The sequence below is a fragment of the Crocuta crocuta genome, unplaced genomic scaffold (assembly GCF_008692635.1).
Source record: "Crocuta crocuta isolate KB4526 unplaced genomic scaffold, BGI_CrCroc_1.0 scaffold549, whole genome shotgun sequence".
In the NCBI taxonomy this organism is placed as follows: Eukaryota; Metazoa; Chordata; class Mammalia; order Carnivora; family Hyaenidae; genus Crocuta; species Crocuta crocuta.
Genome location: NW_027529169.1, coordinates 1217652 through 1237723, shown reverse-complemented (window position 1 = coordinate 1237723; position 20072 = coordinate 1217652). Strand labels below are relative to the sequence as shown.

At 48.1% G+C, this 20072-nt stretch overlaps 1 protein-coding gene across 2 annotated transcripts; it reads left to right on the top strand.

Annotated features, from left to right (window-relative positions):
* The first annotated feature begins 3502 nt into the window (after positions 1-3502).
* On the top strand, positions 3503-10850 carry RDH16 (retinol dehydrogenase 16). Of its 2 annotated transcripts, none has more exons than XM_077757532.1 (6): positions 3503-3604; positions 6258-6592; positions 7721-7979; positions 9258-9421; positions 9970-10206; positions 10585-10850. In XM_077757532.1, the coding sequence occupies exons 1-5, from the start codon at positions 3546-3548 to the stop codon at positions 10185-10187; spliced, it is 1035 nt and encodes a 344-aa protein (XP_077613658.1). In that variant the 5' UTR covers positions 3503-3545; the 3' UTR covers positions 10188-10206; positions 10585-10850. The 2 variants fall into 2 exon arrangements, with proteins under 2 accessions (XP_077613658.1, XP_077613659.1); XM_077757533.1 differs by lacking the exon at positions 3503-3604 and adding an exon at positions 4395-4503.
* Positions 10851-20072: the final 9222 nt, after the last annotated feature.

The following is a 20072-nucleotide window of genomic DNA, read 5'->3' as shown; positions in this document are numbered from 1 at the left end:
AGCCACCCAGGTGTCCCACCAGTTTAGCTATTTTTAATTATACAGTTCAGTAGCATTAAGTAAGGGGTGCCTGGCTGGCTCAGTAGGTAGAACATGTGACTCTTGATCTGGGGGTCGTGAGTTCAAGCCACACATTGGGTGTAGAGATTAATTAAAGTAATTAATACTTTTGTTAATTAATTAAGTAAGGATATTCCCATTGTTGTGCAACTATCTCCATGAGAGGGGTATTTTTAATTTTGCAGTTTTCTTAAATCCTTCTATAGAAAAGCATTTTCTATTTATAACACTTCTGACGCCAAATATGTAGGGGTTTTTCTCCAGTACCAATTAATTTTCCAACTCCCTGGGCACCCTATAACAGTGGAAATCCTAAAATTTATCAATTCTGACACCAATCTGAAGTTAGCGTCAGACTCCTCAGGTTTAAGGTCTCAGTCCCACAAGATTGTTCCCACTTTAGATGCCAGTCACAAACATGACTCTGTCCAACATGGTAACAAAGCCCCATAATGCCCACACCTCAGTGTCAATAATTTGCTAGAATAGGTCACGGAACTCAGGGAAACATTTACTTTGTTCGCTGGTTTATTATAAAGGATACAAATGAACAGTCAGATAAGGAGGTCGGGAAGGGTCCTGAGCTTTGTTCCCATGGAGTTGGGTCCACTGGCCTCCTGGCATGTGGATATGTTCACTGTCCCAGAAGCTCTCTGAGCTTGATAGTTTAGGAATTTTTAAGCCTGCTTCAACATATAGGCATGATTTATTATTACTTATAACTCTGGTCTCTGACTTCTTCCCAGAGGACAAGAGGTGAGGTTAGGAGTTCCAGGCTTCTAAGCAAGGCTTGGTGTTTCTGGGAGTCAGTCCCCATCCTGAAACTATCTAGGAAATTCCAAAGAATTTAAGAGCTCAGGAATTGGGGGGGCAGAGACCATATGCATATTTCTTATTATGTCACATGTCTACTCACACATCAGACCGCCCCTAGATCAAGAACTCCGTCATGATGAGCTATGACAATGTAAAATGTGGTTTACTTTGATTTTTCGGACAGTTCTGTTTTCTCTCTCTTTTGAATCTCAGTTTCTATCCTATGGATATCATTTTTCAATGGGGAGCCTTCTGAGAATTCTCACTTCCTTCTCCATAACTTTGACCCATGCAGACGAAGGGTCTACTAGACCAAGCACCCTCCAGCAAGACCCAGTTCTGGTCTCCGCTCTCTCTACATATTCTGACTCATTGCCATTTCCACTCCTCTCAAGACTGCATTGAATAGCTCATGTCTCCTGGGTCTCCGAATCTTTGACCCCAGGATCTTTTCCCTCCCATATGGAGACATCACCCTCCACCTGCTCCCTGGCCCCCCTTCCCCACATCACTGAATGTGTATTTGCAGCAGGAGGAAATGATGGGGTGCCTTCTGGCAGAGACACAGAGGGAAAGCTGCTCCCTCAGGAAGAAATAAGTGACAGCTCTGCAGTTTTCATGTGGCTGTTTTTCTTAGGAGGGAGGAGGTATGCAGCTGGAGAGAGAGAGATTGGAAGGAAGGGAAAGACAGAGAGGGCAGGACCCAGGCTTCTTGCCAACCTGAGGAGGAGGGGAGCAGCACACAGCTTTGCTCCAAGTAACAGGAACAGCAGCTGCAAAACAATTCCTGGAAATTTGCTCTTTCTCCTCCCTACACCTCCCCAACTTTTTTTTCCAAAAAATGTAGACAAGATATTGTGATCAACAATCAGAAAGGAAGGAAGGTATCAGGGAGGAGTTATTGAAGGCACAGATAAAAGCAGGCAGCTTCCCAGGGTCAGGTGGGGGCCAAGGGCTTGTGCCTGGACCCTGGAAGGAGGGGTGAGCAGGCTGTCCCAGGAATCCCCCTGCCTGTCTGGCCTGTGTGGCTCAGGACCTTACTTTGTGTGTTGAGGGCAGATGGACTATGGGCTGGGTTAGGCTGAGGAGTTTGGCAACGACTGTCCTTCCACTCCCAGCTTCGCTTCCAGCGGGTCATTGAGTACAGAAGCCAAGTCCAGCCACAGAAGTCATTTTGCCCTCCTGCCACAGCTTTCCCATGCCAGGGAGGCAGCCTTATCTGCCCAACAGCACCAGATTAGGAACTCCCCAGGTGCCCCAAAGAGGGATGTGGTCCAGCGACTCTGTCCTTGGCTCTGCTCAGCTCTTTCCTGCTTATTGGCTCTTCACTGAGGCACAGTGGAGATAACACTACTTCAGGGACCAGACCTGACTTTGACACCATGTTCTATCACTTAGGAGCTGTGTGACTGCACAAGTCACTTGATCTTCCTGAGTCTCAGTTTCTTTATATGTAAAGTGACGTTACTGATGCTTCCTTCTGGGGTTATTGTATGGGACCTATGAGATATGTAAAGTGCTTGGCATAAGCATGTTCCTTTTCCACCGTTTGGGGATGAGGAAGGAGCAATCCCTTCTTGTGGAATTACCTTGAGATACCTCTTCCTAGTCCCATCACTATGAGCCATTTTTCTCTCAGTTGGATCGACGGCGGCTTCCTCTTTCATTTAGTTGTCTGGTGTTCTGTTTCTTACATGGAAGGTCAAGAATATTCCCAATGCCACTATGAATTATTGCAAAGAAATGTAGTAACAGTTAGCATTTATTGAATACTCACCATTCGTCAGGTAGGATTACAAGGTTCTTGCCATGTACTGTTATCCTCATTAAATTGTTTTACACTGTCATAGGCAAGACTTCTATCGTGTTGTGAGGCACAGAGAAAGTCACACCACTAGGACTTCAGTAAATCCTTATTATAGGATTTCTTGACCTAGATTCCTGGCACTTAATGGCTTCAGGCGGTCTGTGAACTCCCTGAAAACCATACTCAAAATCCTATATATTGTGTTAAGTCATTTTTATGGGGCTTAGAGTCTTCCTTACATTCTCAAAAGGGTCCACAATGTCCAAAAGGTTAAAAAATGACTGCTCTTGAAGCACTTCTCATGGATGGGGGTAGGAAAAAAAAAGTAGGGTGCAGCATATACTTCTGTGGAGGGGACTCAGCCTTCGGAATTCTGGGAAATTTCTTGAGTGAAAGCAAAGTCTCCTTCATGGAGGCTGAGAGAAGCATGGGATGACCTGGGGAGAGGTTGAAAAAGGGGAGGTGAATGGTCTTTGCTTTCACAAGATGAAGGACAATTGTTTCCTCCCTATGATTTCCCAAGAGAATGCATGTGCAGGTGTGCAAGGTTAGTGCAAGCAAGAGGAGGCTCTGAGGGACTGACAGACACTGGAAGGCCCCCAGAGAAACTGGCACGACCCAGCAGCCTCCCAGCATGCCTTCACTCTTCCCCACCCTGCAATTTCCTATCCATCTCCTGGCCTTTGTCACTCCCTCAGGATCCGCCCCCTCCCTCCACTTCCTGATCCCTGGCACCTCCCCCAAGATCCCTGTAGATGTGCTGACTCTCCTACTTTGGGGTGAAGGTGGCTATGATCGAGGCTGGTTTCTTCAACACGGAAGTAACTAACTCTGAGAAGATTTCTGGGGCCATCCAGGAAGCATGGGATCAGGCCAGCCCAGAGGCCAAGGAGATCTATGGGGAGAAGTTCCTGGAATCTAGTGAGTGAGCTGTGGACTGAGGGGAGGGAAACAAACCTTTGTGTGGCAGCCTGGGCCCATCACTAGTGCCTCCTACAGACTGGGCTGGGCCTCCAGGCTCTGACTCAGCCCACATAGTGGGGATATTGAACTCCATCCCCGTGGTCCCATGGGGTCACCTGGTCACCTCAGGAAGAGCCAGGCTTGTTAGACCTAGGGGCCACAGTTTCCTCTGGTGCCCTCATTATTTGTGGAGGAAACTGAAGCCAGAGAGGGAAGACATGCATGGACTCCTGACAAGCTGGCATTAGAACAGCTGGTTTTCAGGTGCTTAGATTTCTGGTGTTTGTAGAGACCTCAGTTTCTGCTCTATTCTCAGGAATAGAGGCAGAGGGGGCTTAGTGTGGAGACTGTCCTGTGGGAAGAGTCGGACACACTCCGATGACATCCATGCATCAAATCCTCACCGTGAAGGCACGGTTGTGTCTGTGTTTTTGCGTTCCCACTCCAGATAGTGGAAGCTGCATACCTGTAGGCCTGGAAACAAGTTGCACAATTAGTACTTACTCCCTGTCCTTCCCAGCTCCCTTTTCCATCACCTATGTCTCCCCTCTTCAGAAGAGCCACACTGGGTGGAGAAGAAGGAATGGTGGCGGGCGGGGGACACGCGCATGGGAAGGCGGTCCTGCTGAGCTTCGGCAGGGCACCACCAGGGGGCGCGCGCCTCGGCTCCAGCGCGCTCTTGGCTTCCAGGTGCTGTCGGGGGAGTCTGGAGGAGTTGCCCTTCCTCAGGCGCGTGCGTGGGGATCTCAGCGTCGCGACGTCCTGTGCAGGATCTCAGCGCAGAGATTCGCAGCAGCGAGTCTGCATCCCCCTGGCGCCTCTGCAGGGTTTCTCTTTCTGGGCCCCACAGCTCCCAAGTAAGTGAGTGGCACCCCAGCCTCTTTCTCTCTTACTATCCTCTGCACTTTCTGTGATTTCAGAGAAATGAACTCTGGTGCTCCTGGCACCCCTGGCAGGTGGTCACGTTGTTCTGAGGATTTACAAGAGTGAAGCGGCAGGCGCTTAGGGCTTGGAGATGTGCCTGCTGCATGGCCCCTTGAAAGTTGGTGGTGAAGGGATTTGTGGTTCCTTGCAGGTAAAGAACATGGCCTTATCCCTTAGTGGAGTTTGGATGTATGTGTCTCTTTGGGTCCCTGAGAGTTTCCAGGGCTCCTTCCTCCTCTTGCCTTCTTCTCCCCCACCCTTAAGGAAGCCCTTGTAGGAGGGTCCTGGCAGTGACTCCCAGGAAGCAGAAACAGGTGAGGCTCGGCAGGACCAGGCCTTGCCAGGCTGCCAGCACGTCCCGCCTTAAGAGATGAACGCTTTCAGGACTACAGTCACTTCTCTGCACATAACAGTTTCAACTAAAGGCTTCATCTGTACCCCTCTCTGTCCTTTTCACCTGCTGGGGGAGAGCCTGGGACAATTGAGCCTATGGTTCCCGTGGGGAAACCTCTCTTCCCCCTTTCCAGTGACTCTCCCTTTCCTTACCAGTCAGAGCTGTGTAAATGTGGGTCATGCCCAGAGCAGTCACACTGGCTTCTGCTTCTGTCCCATCGCCAGCTCTGTCCACTCTCCTTTTATGGTATGGCACCATCCGCCTCACCCTGAAGCCCCTCCATGGACATCCGTTCCGTCCAGTCTCCAGTCCCATCTTTAGTCTGCTGAGGGGGTGGCTCCCGCCTCCTCCCCACCATCATCGGGATACAACTGAACGGACACCCTTTGCAGTTATGGGGGCCACAGCCCTCCCTGCTTGAGTGAGGTTTTAGGTCCCATGCGAGCCAGTGTTTTCTGCCTTGGGAGTCTGTGTCTGAGATTCTGGATGTGGGAGGGGCAGAGGGCAAGGCGAGCAAGCACCCAGGGCCCGCTGATAGAGTAGCAGCTGTGAGCCCCGCTTTGCTGAAGTGCTTCCTTTCCACCCTCCCAGCAGCTGGGAGCAGTCTCTCCCTCTCTCGCACATGCCCACCTTCATTCCCTTCCCCCCCGTCTTCGCCTCTGAGGTCAGACACCCTTTGAGGCTCCTGAACACGTTTCTGCCCCAGAGAACTACTGTATCTGGAGGGGATCTGTTCCTTAAACATTTTGCCTTCTCCAATCTCAGTGAGAGTGGCAGTGACTTAGTCTTCTCAGAAATGAATTCTGAATCCTTATTTGGCTCAGATAAGGAAACCCTGGCTCAGAGGGTAAGCTGGCAGCCCAGGGTCACACAGCTAGCTGGTAGCAGAGCTGGGTGTTGAAACCACATGTGTCTTGAGTCAAAACGTATCTATCTTCTTTATAAGAATCTCCAGTAGGTCAGGGACACAGAGTTCCAGGCTTGAACAAAGTAAGAAGATAGTTCTGAACTATGAGACTTAAGACACAAGGGACTCCAGTGTGTGTGTGTGTGTGTGTGTGTGTGTGTGTGTGTGTGTAGGAGTGGAAGGACCAGGAGAAGGTGACTGAGAAAAATATCCTGATGTCAAAGGGTTCTTTGTGAAATCTGCATCTAGTAGAAACAGCATGAGTGTACCAAAGAGATACAAGTTGGGGCCAGAAATCAATAGTACTCACTAAAGGTAGTGACCAGGAACAACTTCAGGACTCCATGTTAGACAGCCTGGAGGCTAACACTCTTGTTTCATTTCAGCCTATGTGTTCCCTGCAGAGCCATGTGGCTGTACCTGGCGGCCCTCGTGGGCCTGTACTACCTCTTGCGCTGGTACCGGGAGAGGCAGGTGGTGAGCAACCTCCGAGACAAGTACGTCTTCATTACGGGCTGTGACTCGGGCTTCGGGAACCTGCTGGCCAGGCAGCTGGACCTGCGAGGCTTGAGGGTGCTGGCCGCGTGCCTGACAGAGAAAGGGGCCGAGCAGCTGAGAGACCAGATGTCAGACAGGCTGGAGACGGTGATCCTGGACGTCACCAAGACAGAGAGCATCTCTGCAGCCACTCAGTGGGTGAAGGAGCGTGTGGGGGACAGAGGTACTGCCCAGAGTCCTGTTTGTGTCTCTTTGTTGCTTCTCTCTGTGCAAGGGAAACTTCTCTTCTGCTAACTGGGAAGGTTCTCAGGATATTTTGATCTTTGAAGCCTCGAGCTTTGGAGTTTCCTGAGAAGAAGGCCTGGAGTGCCTGAATCTGAGCCCAGGGTTAAATGAGCCCAGCCTGAGTTTAGGGCCAGTAGTCTGGAGGAGTTGTTGGGCCCTGGGGGCTTGCTCTGGGGCCGCGTGGGGCTGGGCCAGGCTAGATCCAGGCTCCTGATCTCAGCAGGTACACATTTTCTTCCCACCAGGCCCTCTGCAGGGCTTTAAGATCAGCCCCACTTAACTTATGAGGACGCTGAGGCTTATGAGGGAGCTGAAGGGACTTTTGGTCAAATATGGGTGAGGGGTCCTGTTCTTTCCCCTCTATTATGCTGCCTGCCCTTTTCGGGAAAGAAGACACCATTGATGTTTTTGTTTTTGTGATTAAAAATGTAAAACATGCTCATTGTATACAACATAGAAGAGGATAAAGATAAAAGGACATTGTCCAAATGTCAGTTTCCAGAATCTGTTACATAGTTATGTATCCTATGATCAGCATTTTCATTGTCAAATCTTTTTTTTTTCTTTTTTAAAGATTTTTTTAATGATTTTTTTTTTTGAGAAAGAGCGAGCATGCAAAAGTGGGGGAGGGACAGAGAGAGAGAGAGAGAGAATCCCAAGCAGGCTCCAGCTGTGAGCACAGGGCCCGATGCAGGGCTCAATCTCACAAGTCACGAGATCACGACATCAGCTGAAATCAAGAGTCAGAGGCTTACCCACTTACCCGACTCAGCCACCCAGGTGCCCCGGGCGTACTCTTGACAAAGATGCACTTATGGCCTCCTGTAAGCCAGGCCTTGAGGAGCAGCAAGATGAGAAGGAACATCCCTGCGGTCCAATAGCTCAGCGCGCATGCAAACCCTGACGCCCTGCAGCCACTGCATTCCTACTTCCTCTCTTGCACTCGTTTCCTTTATGGGTGTAGACGTTGTTGATGTGGTAAAAAAGTGGATTGGAAGGTGACTTGGAACCACAGTTGTGTCTTACTTAGGCACACAATGTTGCTCTCTCCCCACCCCATAACCAGGACTCTGGGGCCTGGTGAATAATGCTGGCATCTCCATTCCCTTCGCACCCAATGAGTGGCTGACCAAGCAGGACTTCATGAAGATACTGGACGTGAACCTATTGGGGTTGATAGAGGTGACCCTGAGCCTGCTGCCTCTAGTGAGGAAGGCGAGGGGCCGCGTGGTCAACATCTCCAGCATCATGGGCCGGGTGTCCCTTCTGAGTGGAGGCTACTGCATCTCCAAGTATGGCGTTGAGGCTTTCTCGGACTCCCTCAGGTATTGGACTGGGACAGAGGCCATCCTTCAGTCTTCCTGCCTGTGTTTCTGGGGGAGATTTTCCAGGGGGATCATTTGCTCACAGTCTTAGAGGCTCTTCCTTCCAGATGCCTCTCTCTTGCTTTGTGCCAGGAATTCATTGGGAAACACCTTCCCATGTCCTGGGCATTGGGATGGGCCCCAGGCCTACAGAGTTGGTTTCACCTATGGTTGCCCTGGAGGAGGGCCCATGGTTGGGAAATGTCTGAGGCAGAATTGGCCCTGAGATCACTTGGCTACAGAGCTCATGTCCATGATTCCTATAATATTCAGCTTCAGGGGGCCCTCGACATGGAGGTCCAAGATTTGACTCAGTTCAACAGATACTCACTTCTGTGAGTGCACAACAAATGTGTCTGAGGACAACTGAGCTAAAATGTCTGACAGCTGAGAAAAGGACAAGACAGACACAAATGGCGTGACCATCGATCAGGATGGTCGTGACTAACTTAGCTAGCTATGGTGGTGGTGGCGGCCAGTGGAACAACGGGAGAGTCCTGGAGAAGGGCCTGAGCTGAGGATTGAAGAAGTAAACTTGGAAACCTGGCAAAGTAGGGTCAGAAGGCCTCCAATATGAGGGAACAACTCGAGCCCAAGCCCAGGGTGAGTAATGGCTGACTGACTATGCTGTGGGGTCCTCTAGGCTAGTGAACAAGGCCTGGTCAGGCAGGGGATGCTGGGCAGGTGGGCCTGGGTGGTCTCATGGAGGCAGGGGGGCTCCGGACAGGCTGCAAACCTTCATGCTGTTGGCAGCAGGACCCCGTGGAAGGGATTTACTCAGGGGAGCAACTTGATCAAATCAGCCTCTGGAGAACCCACTGGCTACAGGGCAGAGGTTGGCTCTGGGTGTTGGGGAGCTGAGATGTAGGCAGAGGTGTTCCTTAGAGGACAGAAGGCAGAATAGGGAGCGGGGTGCAGAAGGTAGAATGGGCAAAGTCTGGAGATGGATTGGATGTGAAGGGAAATAGGAGGAGATGGCAAGTAAGTGGTGCTTTCGCAGCAGAAGAGGTAGGATGTGAGCTAGCCAGCACGCGTATGGACAATCCTGGGAAACATGTGCACACCTGATGCAGAGACTATACGTCATCATTATTTTCTCCACCTGGATGCTGTCCTTAGAATCTGTCTGAGCTTTTGAGTTTATCCCAAGTTAGGTGTATATAGGGTTTGCTTGTTTGTTTGTTGTGTTTGCCCCCAAGGTTTCTGAAGTCCTTGCCCCTCTTCCTGTCTGCCTTGCAGAAGGGAGCTCTGCTACTTTGGGGTGAAGGTGGCTATGATTGAGCCTGGTTTCTTCAACACGGAAGTAACCAACTCTGAGAAGATTTCTAGGGCCATCCAGGAAGCATGGGATCAGGCCAGCCCGGAGGCCAAGGAGGTCTATGGGGAGAAGTTCCTGGAATCTAGTGAGTGAGCTGTGGACTGAGGGGAGGGAAACAAACCTTTGTGTGGCAGCCTGGGCCCATCACTAGTGCCTCCTACAGACTGGGCTGGGCCTCCAGGCTCTGACTCAGCCCACATAGTGGGGATATTGAACTCCATCCCCGTGGTCCCATGGGGTCACCTGGTCACCTCAGGAAGAGCCAGGCTTGTTAGACCTAGGGGCCACAGTTTCCTCTGGTGCCCTCATTATTTGTGGAGGAAACTGAAGCCAGAGAGGGAAGACATGCATGGACTCCTGACAAGCTGGCATTAGAACAGCTGGTTTTCAGGTGCTTAGATTTCTGGTGTTTGTAGAGACCTCAGTTTCTGCTCTATTCTCAGGAATAGAGGCAGAGGGGGCTTAGTGTGGAGACTGTTCCTGTAGCAGGAGTTGGGACACACTCCAATGAAATCCATGGATTCAACCTAGAGATGACTGGGGAGAGGTGGGATGCTTGTAGAAGTTTTTCTCCCAAGTTGATCCCAAAGCAAGAAGATTAGAACATGAGAATATGTCATTCCCTTTGGACAGTCAAGAAATCGGTGGGAAAATTGAAGTCAAGATGTTGCAACAACCTGTACTTGGTGACGAACTGCGTGGAACATGCCCTAACAGCCTGCCACCCCCGCACTCGATACTCATGTGGCTGGGACGCCAAGCTCCTCTACCTCCCCATGAGTTACATGCCCACCTTGATAGTGGATGCCATAATCTACTGGATATCTGAAAGACCTACCAAAGCTCTGTAACCCAAGACTTGAGTGCATGGTAGGAGGGAGTTGGGTACTTTGTGAGGGCTGGGATGCCTCAGAGGGAGGGAAATAGAGTGGAGAGAGAGGGCTCTTGTGTCACCAGGGACACCTGTCTCAACTCCCTCCCCACCTCCTCCCCAGACTTCCCTGGACGTTACTCAGCACTCTGGGGATATTAGGAGGAAAGTCACAAGTTTTGTGACTGAGGAACAGGGACCCAGTAGCACACACCTATGCCCTGTTCCTTGAATGGCTTTTCAAGGCTCTGAGTCTTTTGGCCCTTCTGTCTCTTGAGGAATCCACTCTTGGCAGGATGTCAGCAGCAGGGAGGGGCTCAGCCTCCACCTGCTCTGCCTCTGTCCCCGTACTCAGGGTGTGCCTTGGTTCTGTCCAGTGTCCCCCTCCCACAGGATGGACATGGCCCAGGGGGAGTTAATGATCCTTTCCACTGAAGATACCTGTGACAGGGATGAAGATGTGGATGGCAACCGCCGGCCTGACTCATCAACCTGCGGTGCCAATTCACAGACCCTGGCTGAAAGGACATGTCTGTAATTTGGATCATGACAGAGGACTCAGAAACAAACCAGTTGTTGAGTTGTCTTGAAACCTTGATATCCATTGATTATTTCTGCCTTAAAATAAAAATTGATAAGTTTATCTGGGTCCAGTGATTGGAACTGTGGCCTTGGGGAGTGGTGGGATATGAATCCACAAGAGAAGGAGTCAGGTGCCTTCATGGAGATCATGGGGGTGGATTTTAAGAGGGGAATTAGATCACCTTTCTTTCCATAGAAGTGGGGGGCTAATGTTTCTTTTCCAAAATTTATCTTTTTTTTTTTTTTAAGTTTATTTATTTTGAGAGACCGAGAGAGCAAAGGAAAGGCAAAGAGAGAGGGAGAGAGAGAATCCCAGCAGGCTCTGTGCTGTCAGCACAGAGCCCAGTGTGGGACTCAAATCCACAAACTATGAGATCATGACCTGAGCCGAAGCCAAGAGTAGGACGCCCAGCTGACTGAGCCACCCAGGTGCCCCTCTTTTCCAGGATTTATCAAATTACATGGTATCACAGGAAGACCCAAGGATGGATAGACAAGGAGAAGTTGCTGAGACACTGGCAGGCTCCAGTCCCTTTCCTGGGGACATCAGCCTGTCCCCTCCTTTAGAATTACACCCCCATCTGCAGCCATCCCCAGGTTCCCCAGCCCAGATCCCCTTTCTCACATCCTACAGTGGAGGACTGTAAGAGTCACTTCTGGACCCCAGTCTTTTGTTTTCTGCTAACCTTTGTTGAGCCCCTACTGTATACTGGACAGGAGTTCCCTTAATTACCCAGCACTTCCTGAAATTGCAACTCTCTACATTTCCACCATTCTGATGATGTTCTGAGTGTAGACTGAACAGAAAAAGCATTTGTACAAAGTGATGTAGATTCCTGGGCTAAGGATAAATTGGTGCTTGGAGCTGCCTCTTCAGGGGTCTTAATTTTCTTCCTTCAGTTTCAGACTGAGGCTATGGAGACTTTAGGGGGACCTGATACTGTAGAATGTCAGTGTTCTTGGTGAAAACAGAAAGCAAGGTCAGATGTTGCAGTGTCATTCATGCTCACCCTGTAGTAGGGGCTGGAAATGGCCTGGAGGAGCTGAAGGCCCCTCTCTGCTGAAGATACTAGTGAACAGAGGTGTGTGTGGAGTTCAACCACCAGCCTGACCTGTCAGCCTCAGCTGGCCACTCAGCAGGAAGATCTGTTATCTGAGAGTGGGGCATTTCTAGCCCCAGGGAAAGAGCCCTTCTGTGTGTGCCTGCAGCCCTCCACTAATGACCTGCTTTTTTTGGGTGTTGGGAGTTTGAACCCAGGAGAGCATTGCCTTGACCATCAGTCAGCAGAGAGGCCCATGAGATGGTAGGTCAGGACTGGTCCTGTATTGGAGCAGTTCCAAGTCATCCCTTTCTAAATCCAGTGACAACCCCTAGATGTCACCTGTCTTCTCAAGGATTGAGATACTCCCGGGGCTCCAGCTCTTGAGTGACCTTGTCTGGCTTCCACTAGCCAACATTTCCCTGTTTGCTTACCCACTAGGCAGAGTTAGGAGATGGCTCCCAGTTTAAGTGTACGTGTTGTGCCTTGGGCTTGGTATGCCATAGGTGAGGTTTGCCTCCACTGCTTCTCACCTCTGTCCCACACAGGGTTTGGATCAGCACCTCAGGGGTGTGGCCTTGATCTGACCTCTCTCTCCTACCACCCTTGTTATAGAATGACCAACTTCTCTGGTCTTTCTTGAGATGACACCTACTTTATTTGAATCTGGAGCTTACCAACCTTGGTAGATAGCATAAAACATAGGGATGCATTCTTGTCTCTTCACCTTAGGAAATTTGTGGCCCCATGTCTGTCATACCCTTTATACAGGGAAGGTTTGGGTGGTTGGCCCCCAGTCCCTTGGGATGAGTTGGTGACCAGGCTCATCTTGGGGAATGGTGAATCTAGAGGTTTATTCAAGAGCCACCATAGACCCCAACATCCTTCTGTCCCTGCATCCTAGGCTCTTATGTCTCATCTCCTTATTTTTTTTTTTTCTTTACCAGCTTCCCTCCTAACTTTTGTGAGTTCTTTGCCCCATTTTCTGGAATATCTCCCTCCCCTCCAAGTCCTGACCTTGAGACTTTTCAGAGTCTCTTATTTCAGTCTTCTCTGCTTCTCCCATATGTCATCCCTTCTTGGAACCAAGGACTTGGCCCCAGGCCATTCCTGCAGCTGCCTAGGGAACTCATGATCTGACCTTATCATCTGGCTGGACCTCATCTCAATGATGTTCATGTCAAAACTCTATCTTCTTCTGCCTCTGAATTCTCTTACCCCTTGTGATTCTACCTGTTATCAGCCTTAGTATGTTAAAATCCCCCTGATTCCTGGTCTCCCTACCTCTGTACATCCAAGTAGCCACTGTGTCAGTTGATGTCCTAATCCCTTCCTTCCACTGTTTCACATCCTTTCCAGGCTTCTCAGCTCACCAGATCACCTCATGTGTGCCTAGCTCTTGAAGTGGAAGGAAATGCCCACTGGGGGCCTAGCCCTCGGGGATCTGATGTGTCTTCTGCCCTTAACTTTGTCCATTTGTCTGGTCACCAAGTGAGGGTGAGAGCTGGACCTGCCTGAGTGCAGTGGGGGCTACTCATTGGTGACCTGAGTATCACCTCTCCAGGACGTGAACATGGAGAACAAAATGAGGGTTGCTGGAGGGCTGGTGGGTAGGGGGATGGGCTAGATGGGTGATGGGCACTAAGGAGGGCACTTGTTGGGATGAGCACTGGGTGTTGTATGTAAGTGATAAATCATTGGGTTCTATTGTGGAAACCAATACTACACTGTCTGTTAACTAACTTGAATTAAAAAAAAGCAACCTCCCGGCAGGAGGGCCCTCCTGCCTCTGACCTCAGGACAATGGAGGCACACCTACCCTGGGGAAAACTATTTGTTTTTCTTCATCTCTCATAATGGAGATTCACCTAAGAGCAGAGAATTCTAAAGAGCTAATAACTTGAAACTCACTTCTTTTGGGGCTGGAGGAGCACAAAAGTTTGTTTTACATTAAAGAATTTGTCTTAATTTTTTCCCCTGAGAATAAAAATTAAGTATATTTACATGTCTGAACTCATGGCAAATGATTTTGATTCCTGGACCAGAGGTGGGAGATTTCCAAGGATGCTCTTGTGATAGGGTTCCCTTCCTAAGGAAAGAAAAAAAAAAAAGAAAAAAAAAAGAATATCTCAAGGCAGGGGCGCCTGGGTGGCTTAGTCGGTTAAGCGTCCGACTTTCGCTTGGGTCATGATCTTGCGGTTCGTGGGTTCGAGCCCCGTGTCGGGCTCTGTGCTGACTGCCAGCTCAGAGCCTGGAGCTTGTTTCAGTCTGTGACTCCCTCTTTCTCTGACCCTCCCCTGCTCACGCTGTCTCTCTCTCTCTTAGAAATAAATAAAACATTAAAAAAAAAAAAAGAATATCTCAAGGCAACTGTGTTATTCGTGAATGTGACTGTTATGCCGAGAGACACAGAGACCAACCGAGACCACTGAATCCAAATTGAGGGAGTCTTTATTACCAGCCGGGACCGCACAGAGTTAACACAGAACTCTAAGTGTGCGGCCCCGAGTCCAAGGACTTAGGGCTTTTTATAATGAGCAAGATGGCAAGCGGGGAGTACAGAAGCAGAATTGAGTGATTATTGTAAAAAGGCTACAAAGTGATAAAGAGAGGAGGCCTTATCCTGGTATGTAGGAAAACATATGCTATTTTTTTTTTAAAAGAAATGTTTTTAATGTTTATTTATCACTGAGTGACAGACACAGAGCATGAGCAGGGGAGGGGTAGAGAGAGGGGGAGACACAGAATCCAAAGCAGGCTCCAGGCTCTGAGCTGTCAGCACAGAGCCTGATGCGGGACTTGAACTCACAAACCGTGAGATCATGACCTGATCCGAAGTCAGACGCTCAACCGACTGAGCCACCCAGGTGTGCCAAACATGCCATTTTGAATGCAGGGTTTACGGTTGTGGGGAGTTTTAAGGGAATAGTCATTATCTCAAGAACAAAGTATACAAACTGTGTCATAAACAACCGGGGACATTAACCCTAACCTACTTATTTGTTTCTTTCCTTGCACCTGAAAGTTGTCACATAGCCCCCTCCGAGTGCAGGCCCAGAAGGTATATGCTGGGTCAAGATGGAAGGACTGAGGCTAAATTCATGTGCAACATTCCCCACTGGTTTTAGGTATATGAGTCAAATCATGGACTCATCATTTTGGTTGAGTCTGTTGTAGGAAGACCTTAAGACCTTTTCCTGCTGAGGTTAGGAGTCCCTGCTCTTTATATAGGGACCCGCGCACATGCGCTGTGGCGACGGCATACCGGCTGTCCGTATAGATGTAGACAGTTTTTCCTTTTGCCAGCCTTAGTGCCTGAGTTAGGGCAACAAATTCAGGCTTTTTGTGCTGAGCTCCAATGCCCTAGTGCCTGGGCCTAGACTACTGTTCCCTGATGAGCAACAACTGCTGCCCCTGCTCTTACAAATGGGTCCCAGATTAGAGGCAATCAATACCAACAGAACATCCTATCCATTAGGGATGGAAAGTGCAAACAGGAACCTCTCGCTGTTTTGCCAGGTTTCTGGGGTAACCTTTGCCAATTCGATGGCAAAGAGTAAGGACAGTCTATCTTATCGGAAACTTCTGCTATCTTATCCTCAAACTATCTTATCCTCAAACTTCTGCTGTGCTTAGACCAGCCAGCTTCTGGGGTGTGGCTGGAGCAGGGCTGGAGATCTCAGGGGCCAGTGTCTTTTTGCGGGTCAGTTTCAGTGGGTTGACTGGATCTGGATCACTTCACCAGGTTGAGGGTTCTTCTGAGTTGGCCTACTTAACTCTGGAGTGATGGACCCATGTGGGGTGATACCTGAAACTTTAAGGGCTGAATCCTTTGCTTGCTTGTATTATCTGTGAAACCCACTTCCAAGTCTTTGAAAGGGGAGAGCCTCCCATCCTTTGAATAAACCAGATCTCCTGGGTTTCTATGGGGTGGGTTTCTAGTAAATGTCAGATCAGGGTTAGGGAAGGGTATGGTTTGCATATTTAGAGATCCATCCTGTTTTCCTGTTGTTTAAGTAATCCTATGCCCATGGGGTCTTATTATCATCCCCACAGAGTAACAAGCACAGCAGTTTGTGTGTGCATGAAATACTGTGACAATTTTTCTGAAGTTGTGACAATTTTATCTCAAGTTGTCTAACTGAGGCAAACAACAAAATTTAAAGACAATCAGAACTAGAATTTAACATCTATAACGGTGTGCTGTTGAAACATAGATTTTCTCTCTAAAAACTCCCATTTTCAGAGATAGCCAATCCGAGACCAATGCATTTGTAGAACAAGTCCAGTCTTAACAAGCCTGGCCTAATTCTTTACATAAGCTCAGCAAGAATAGTGATTGTTCTTGAGGATCTTTCAAAGTTTACTTTGCTGGGACCTTTTATAAGGAATCTCTAGGTTGAGCTAGGCCAGAAGCCAAGACAAGTACTTCCCATCAGACAAGCCTGCAATACCTATAGAATTGGGTGAATTCCTCTTCATGAGGTCTCCAAGGTATCCTTAGGTTCCTTAACCTGACAGGAAGTGGCCTTTTTTACTCACCTGGGGAGGCTGCTGGGAACTCTGTAAGCAAGGTATCTGGCCAACATTTCCAAGGGCCTTTATGGCTCCGTGTTTCATAAAGTCAACCTTAGTTTCCTAAAGCTGTCTGGGCATATTTGAGTCTATGCATGTCACTCTCAAATAAGACATTCCAGTCAAAGCCTTGGTAAAATAACCAGTATTTCCAGTGGTGACCTGTTACAAGAAGAACAAATTCTTCTTATCTCACTTATGCAAATAATTGTAATTGCCATGAAAGAAAGAATACTCACTGGGAGTTTTTGAATTTCAGAGGGTTTAGGTAGAGAGAAAAGATAAGTGCTTTAGTTTACAAATGACCACTTTATGACATTTCTGTATATCATAGATAAGTTAAGAGAAAGTTTCCTTAATCTGGGTAAGCAAACATTAGAGAACCAGGAATATTTCCAACAAGAGTCACAAACTATAATCTTCCTCAGGTCATTTAGTCCCACGTTCCTAATTCTTGTTCAGTTTGAATACAGTGTTTTAGCTCTGGAAATTCTTACCCATTTTCGTATTAATCTTAAAGATGTCAAATACCTGTATTTGTCCCAAAAGTCCTTTTTATAAATCTCTTTGAAGAAGAAACACATTTTGTGAGAGAATAAGAACAATTATAAATGACAAAATCTCAGAAATAAACATTGTCAAAGGTCTGATGAGAGTTCATTATGATGCAATTGACAAAGAAATTCAGTTATTTCTGTGACACATAACACTTCAAGTAATCAGATTATTAAGTGATGACCTTATACCAAAACATTACAACTTTAGGAACTGCATATATATTTGAGCAGTTACAGCATTTACCCGCACAATGCAACCTATGGTTACCCTTGTAACAACAGTGCTTTTTCAAGTAACTTAGAATCCCAAATAAAAGGGCCTGATTGGTCAAAAGACTTCTTTTACCACTCAAATCCTGGGAAATTCGTTAAAACCTTAGTAAGTTATAAAGCACATCCTAAATAGGATTGCAGATCACGACAAATCTTAAAACTTTATTTATTCAACCAAAGTGGCAACAAAAGATCCTAAAGGCTAATGTATAGCATTATAGGGATGTTAGCAAAACCTAGCTCCTTTAACATTGAGAAGTTTTAACTAAGCAAAGACCTGATAAAGATGAAACCTAAAGCTTTGGTTTTGTTGGCAGACAAAAGAGAAAACCTTTGTTTACATTGTCTTATCAAGAGCAGACCAACAATTCAAGAAAACTTTGTCTTGTGAACAGAGAGAAAAGCAGCAGAGTTTCAAACTTATACCAGTGTACTTTTAAAATTCCATTCATCTCAACCTTAGTCCATCCTGAGCACACCTAAAATTCCTTTCCAAAGAACCTTCTACAACTTGTCTTTGCTTTAAACTTTGTCCCAAAGACATTTCTCTCCAAACAACCAGTCTCATTTAGGACAAAATTACTTTCTTTTACCCTCAACAAAATGTATTTCCATTCCTTACATCTTCTTATGTATCTCTCATTTTCCTATGTATAGGGTTGCTTTCCTTTTTTTCCATCAGTCGTAAGTACATTTAGCAGAATTTTAACTCTAGGAAAGCTTAGTCTCTAATTGAGGACTTAGTAACCAACTGAGAGGTGTTTACACCAGAATTTTTTTTACGTTCATGAACCAGTTAAGCACAAAGCATGTTTTCCAATGGGTCCAAGTAGCCTTAGTTTCTCTGCAATAGGAAGTCAAAAACCCAAAGCTATGTTCAGTAATCATGCATTCTACTTGGAAAAGACCTAGATGTCCATGGGGATGCACTTTGCTCCTTGACCTCGAGGGTGGGAGGAGGATCCAATGTGCCCGAGGGACTGAGGGTGGTATAGGAACCAGTTATGCAGACCACACCCAAGCGAGTGCAGAAACAGGAGGGGAAGGGGAAGGCAGAAGAGGCAAGGTGACAGCAGGAGGCAGAGAAGGAAAATTCTTAGCTCAGACGGAGGAACAGAAGCCATGTTTTCTCCAACAAAGTGGAAATGTGGAGTCCACATTAGGCCAAAGAAGACTGGGAATCTCCCCCCAGACAAATGGAGTTTCAGCAGCTGCTTGGAAATCTTCCGTAGTCTCTCCCAAACCCCTTCTTTGCACAGTCCCAACCCCATAATGTTCCTGTGAAGCGGTGTCACAAAGACAAAGGGGTAGGGGTACCCCTTCTAATGAGGAGACCAGTCAAATGCCGGTCTGGCCGTGCCCCGAAGGAACTTAGGTGACCCTTAGGCGTAGCAGTCTCAGCTTTGTGACTTACGATCAGAAACTATTCCGATGCTGCCAGAGACTGTATGCTGTTCACCACGGAATTGCAGGCGGGCCCACTCAGTCTCCATAGGATTTGGGGGACCTTAAGGGTGACCACCCGTGGAGCCAAAGAATCAAACCCAGCAGGCAAGCCAAACTAAGTCACACATTCACACTCACATACACACCAGAGGTTATTACATTCCCTCCCACAGAATTCCTACAGATGAGACCACTGAGGTCTCTGGGGAGTGATTAGGTCTCCCTTCCACCGCTATGGGTGGGCTGATAGGGCTCCATATCAGAATTCCTACAGAGGAAACAAAAAATAATGACAACGACAACAGGACAAAACAAGTACAGAAGTGGCCACAAAACAGGTTTACAGGTTTACTGAAGGGCCATCTGATGTCTTGGTGTTGTCCTGGGGCAGGAAGTAGTGCCCCGTCCAGCCTTCCACTTAGTCCCCCTGACAGAAGCGCATGCGCATTCAGAATTCAAACGATAAACTGACTAACCAGGCGACTCCCGCAGATTAACTGGGGCCGTTTTTCGGGGGCAGCAGGAAAGACAAGAATGTTTCTCCGGGTCCCAGGACGTCTTCAGGAGCCAGGGAGGGTGCAGGCGTCTCTTGTTTCACCCCAAAAAGAGACAGGAATTTGGATGTCTGGGGTCTCCAAAATCTTGCTGGGGCCTCCAGAATGTTATGCTGAGAGCCACAGAGATGAACCAAGATCACTGAAGCCAAATTGAGGGAGTCTTTATTACCAGCCGGGACCGCACAGAGTTAACACAGAACTTTAAATGTGCGGCCCCGAGTCCAAGGACTTAGGGCTTTTTAAAATGAGCAAGCAGGCAAGCGGGCAGTACAGAAGCAGAATTGAGTGGTTATTGTAAAAAGGCTACAAAGTGACAGAGAGCGGGCCCTATCCTGGTATGTAGGAAAACATTTGTTATTTTGGACGCAAGGTTTCAGGTTGTAGGGGAGTTTCAAGGGAATAGCCATTATCTCAAGGACAAAGTATGCAAACTGTTAGCAGGGGACATTAACCCTTGTCTTCTTATTTGTTTTTTCCTTGCACCTGAAAATTGTCACACAGCCCTCCGAGTGCAGGCCCAGAAGGTATACACTGGGGCAAGATGGAAGGACTGAGCATGTGCAACATGACAACATCCCTCATGACCTTGTGCTGGCAGGAATAAACTTGCTTCCTGGAAAGAAAAGTCTCGGTGTCATGACTCTCTGTGCAAGAATCTTGCTACACTTTCTGGGCTGAGCCCTCCTTTCTCACCTGGCCTGCTCAGACCACCCGGGTGAGCCACCTCTCAGCATCATCATCACCAGCGGGGTCTTTCCCATCCTTGGCAGCTTCATCCATCAGGGCTGGGGGAGAGCTAGAGGCAGCCACCAGGACTGTCTGAGGTCACGAAGCT

Bases quoted from the DNA above. Each gene is read 5' to 3' on its own strand.
- RDH16 (XM_077757532.1), top strand. From the start codon at position 3,546: ATGGGATCAGGCCAGCCCAGAGGCCAAGGAGATCTATGGGGAGAAGTT. The intron at 7,980-9,257 runs GTATTGGACTGG...TCTGCCTTGCAG, and splicing joins GCTTTCTCGGACTCCCTCAG to AAGGGAGCTCTGCTACTTTG. The intron at 9,422-9,969 runs GTGAGTGAGCTG...CCCTTTGGACAG, and splicing joins GGAGAAGTTCCTGGAATCTA to TCAAGAAATCGGTGGGAAAA.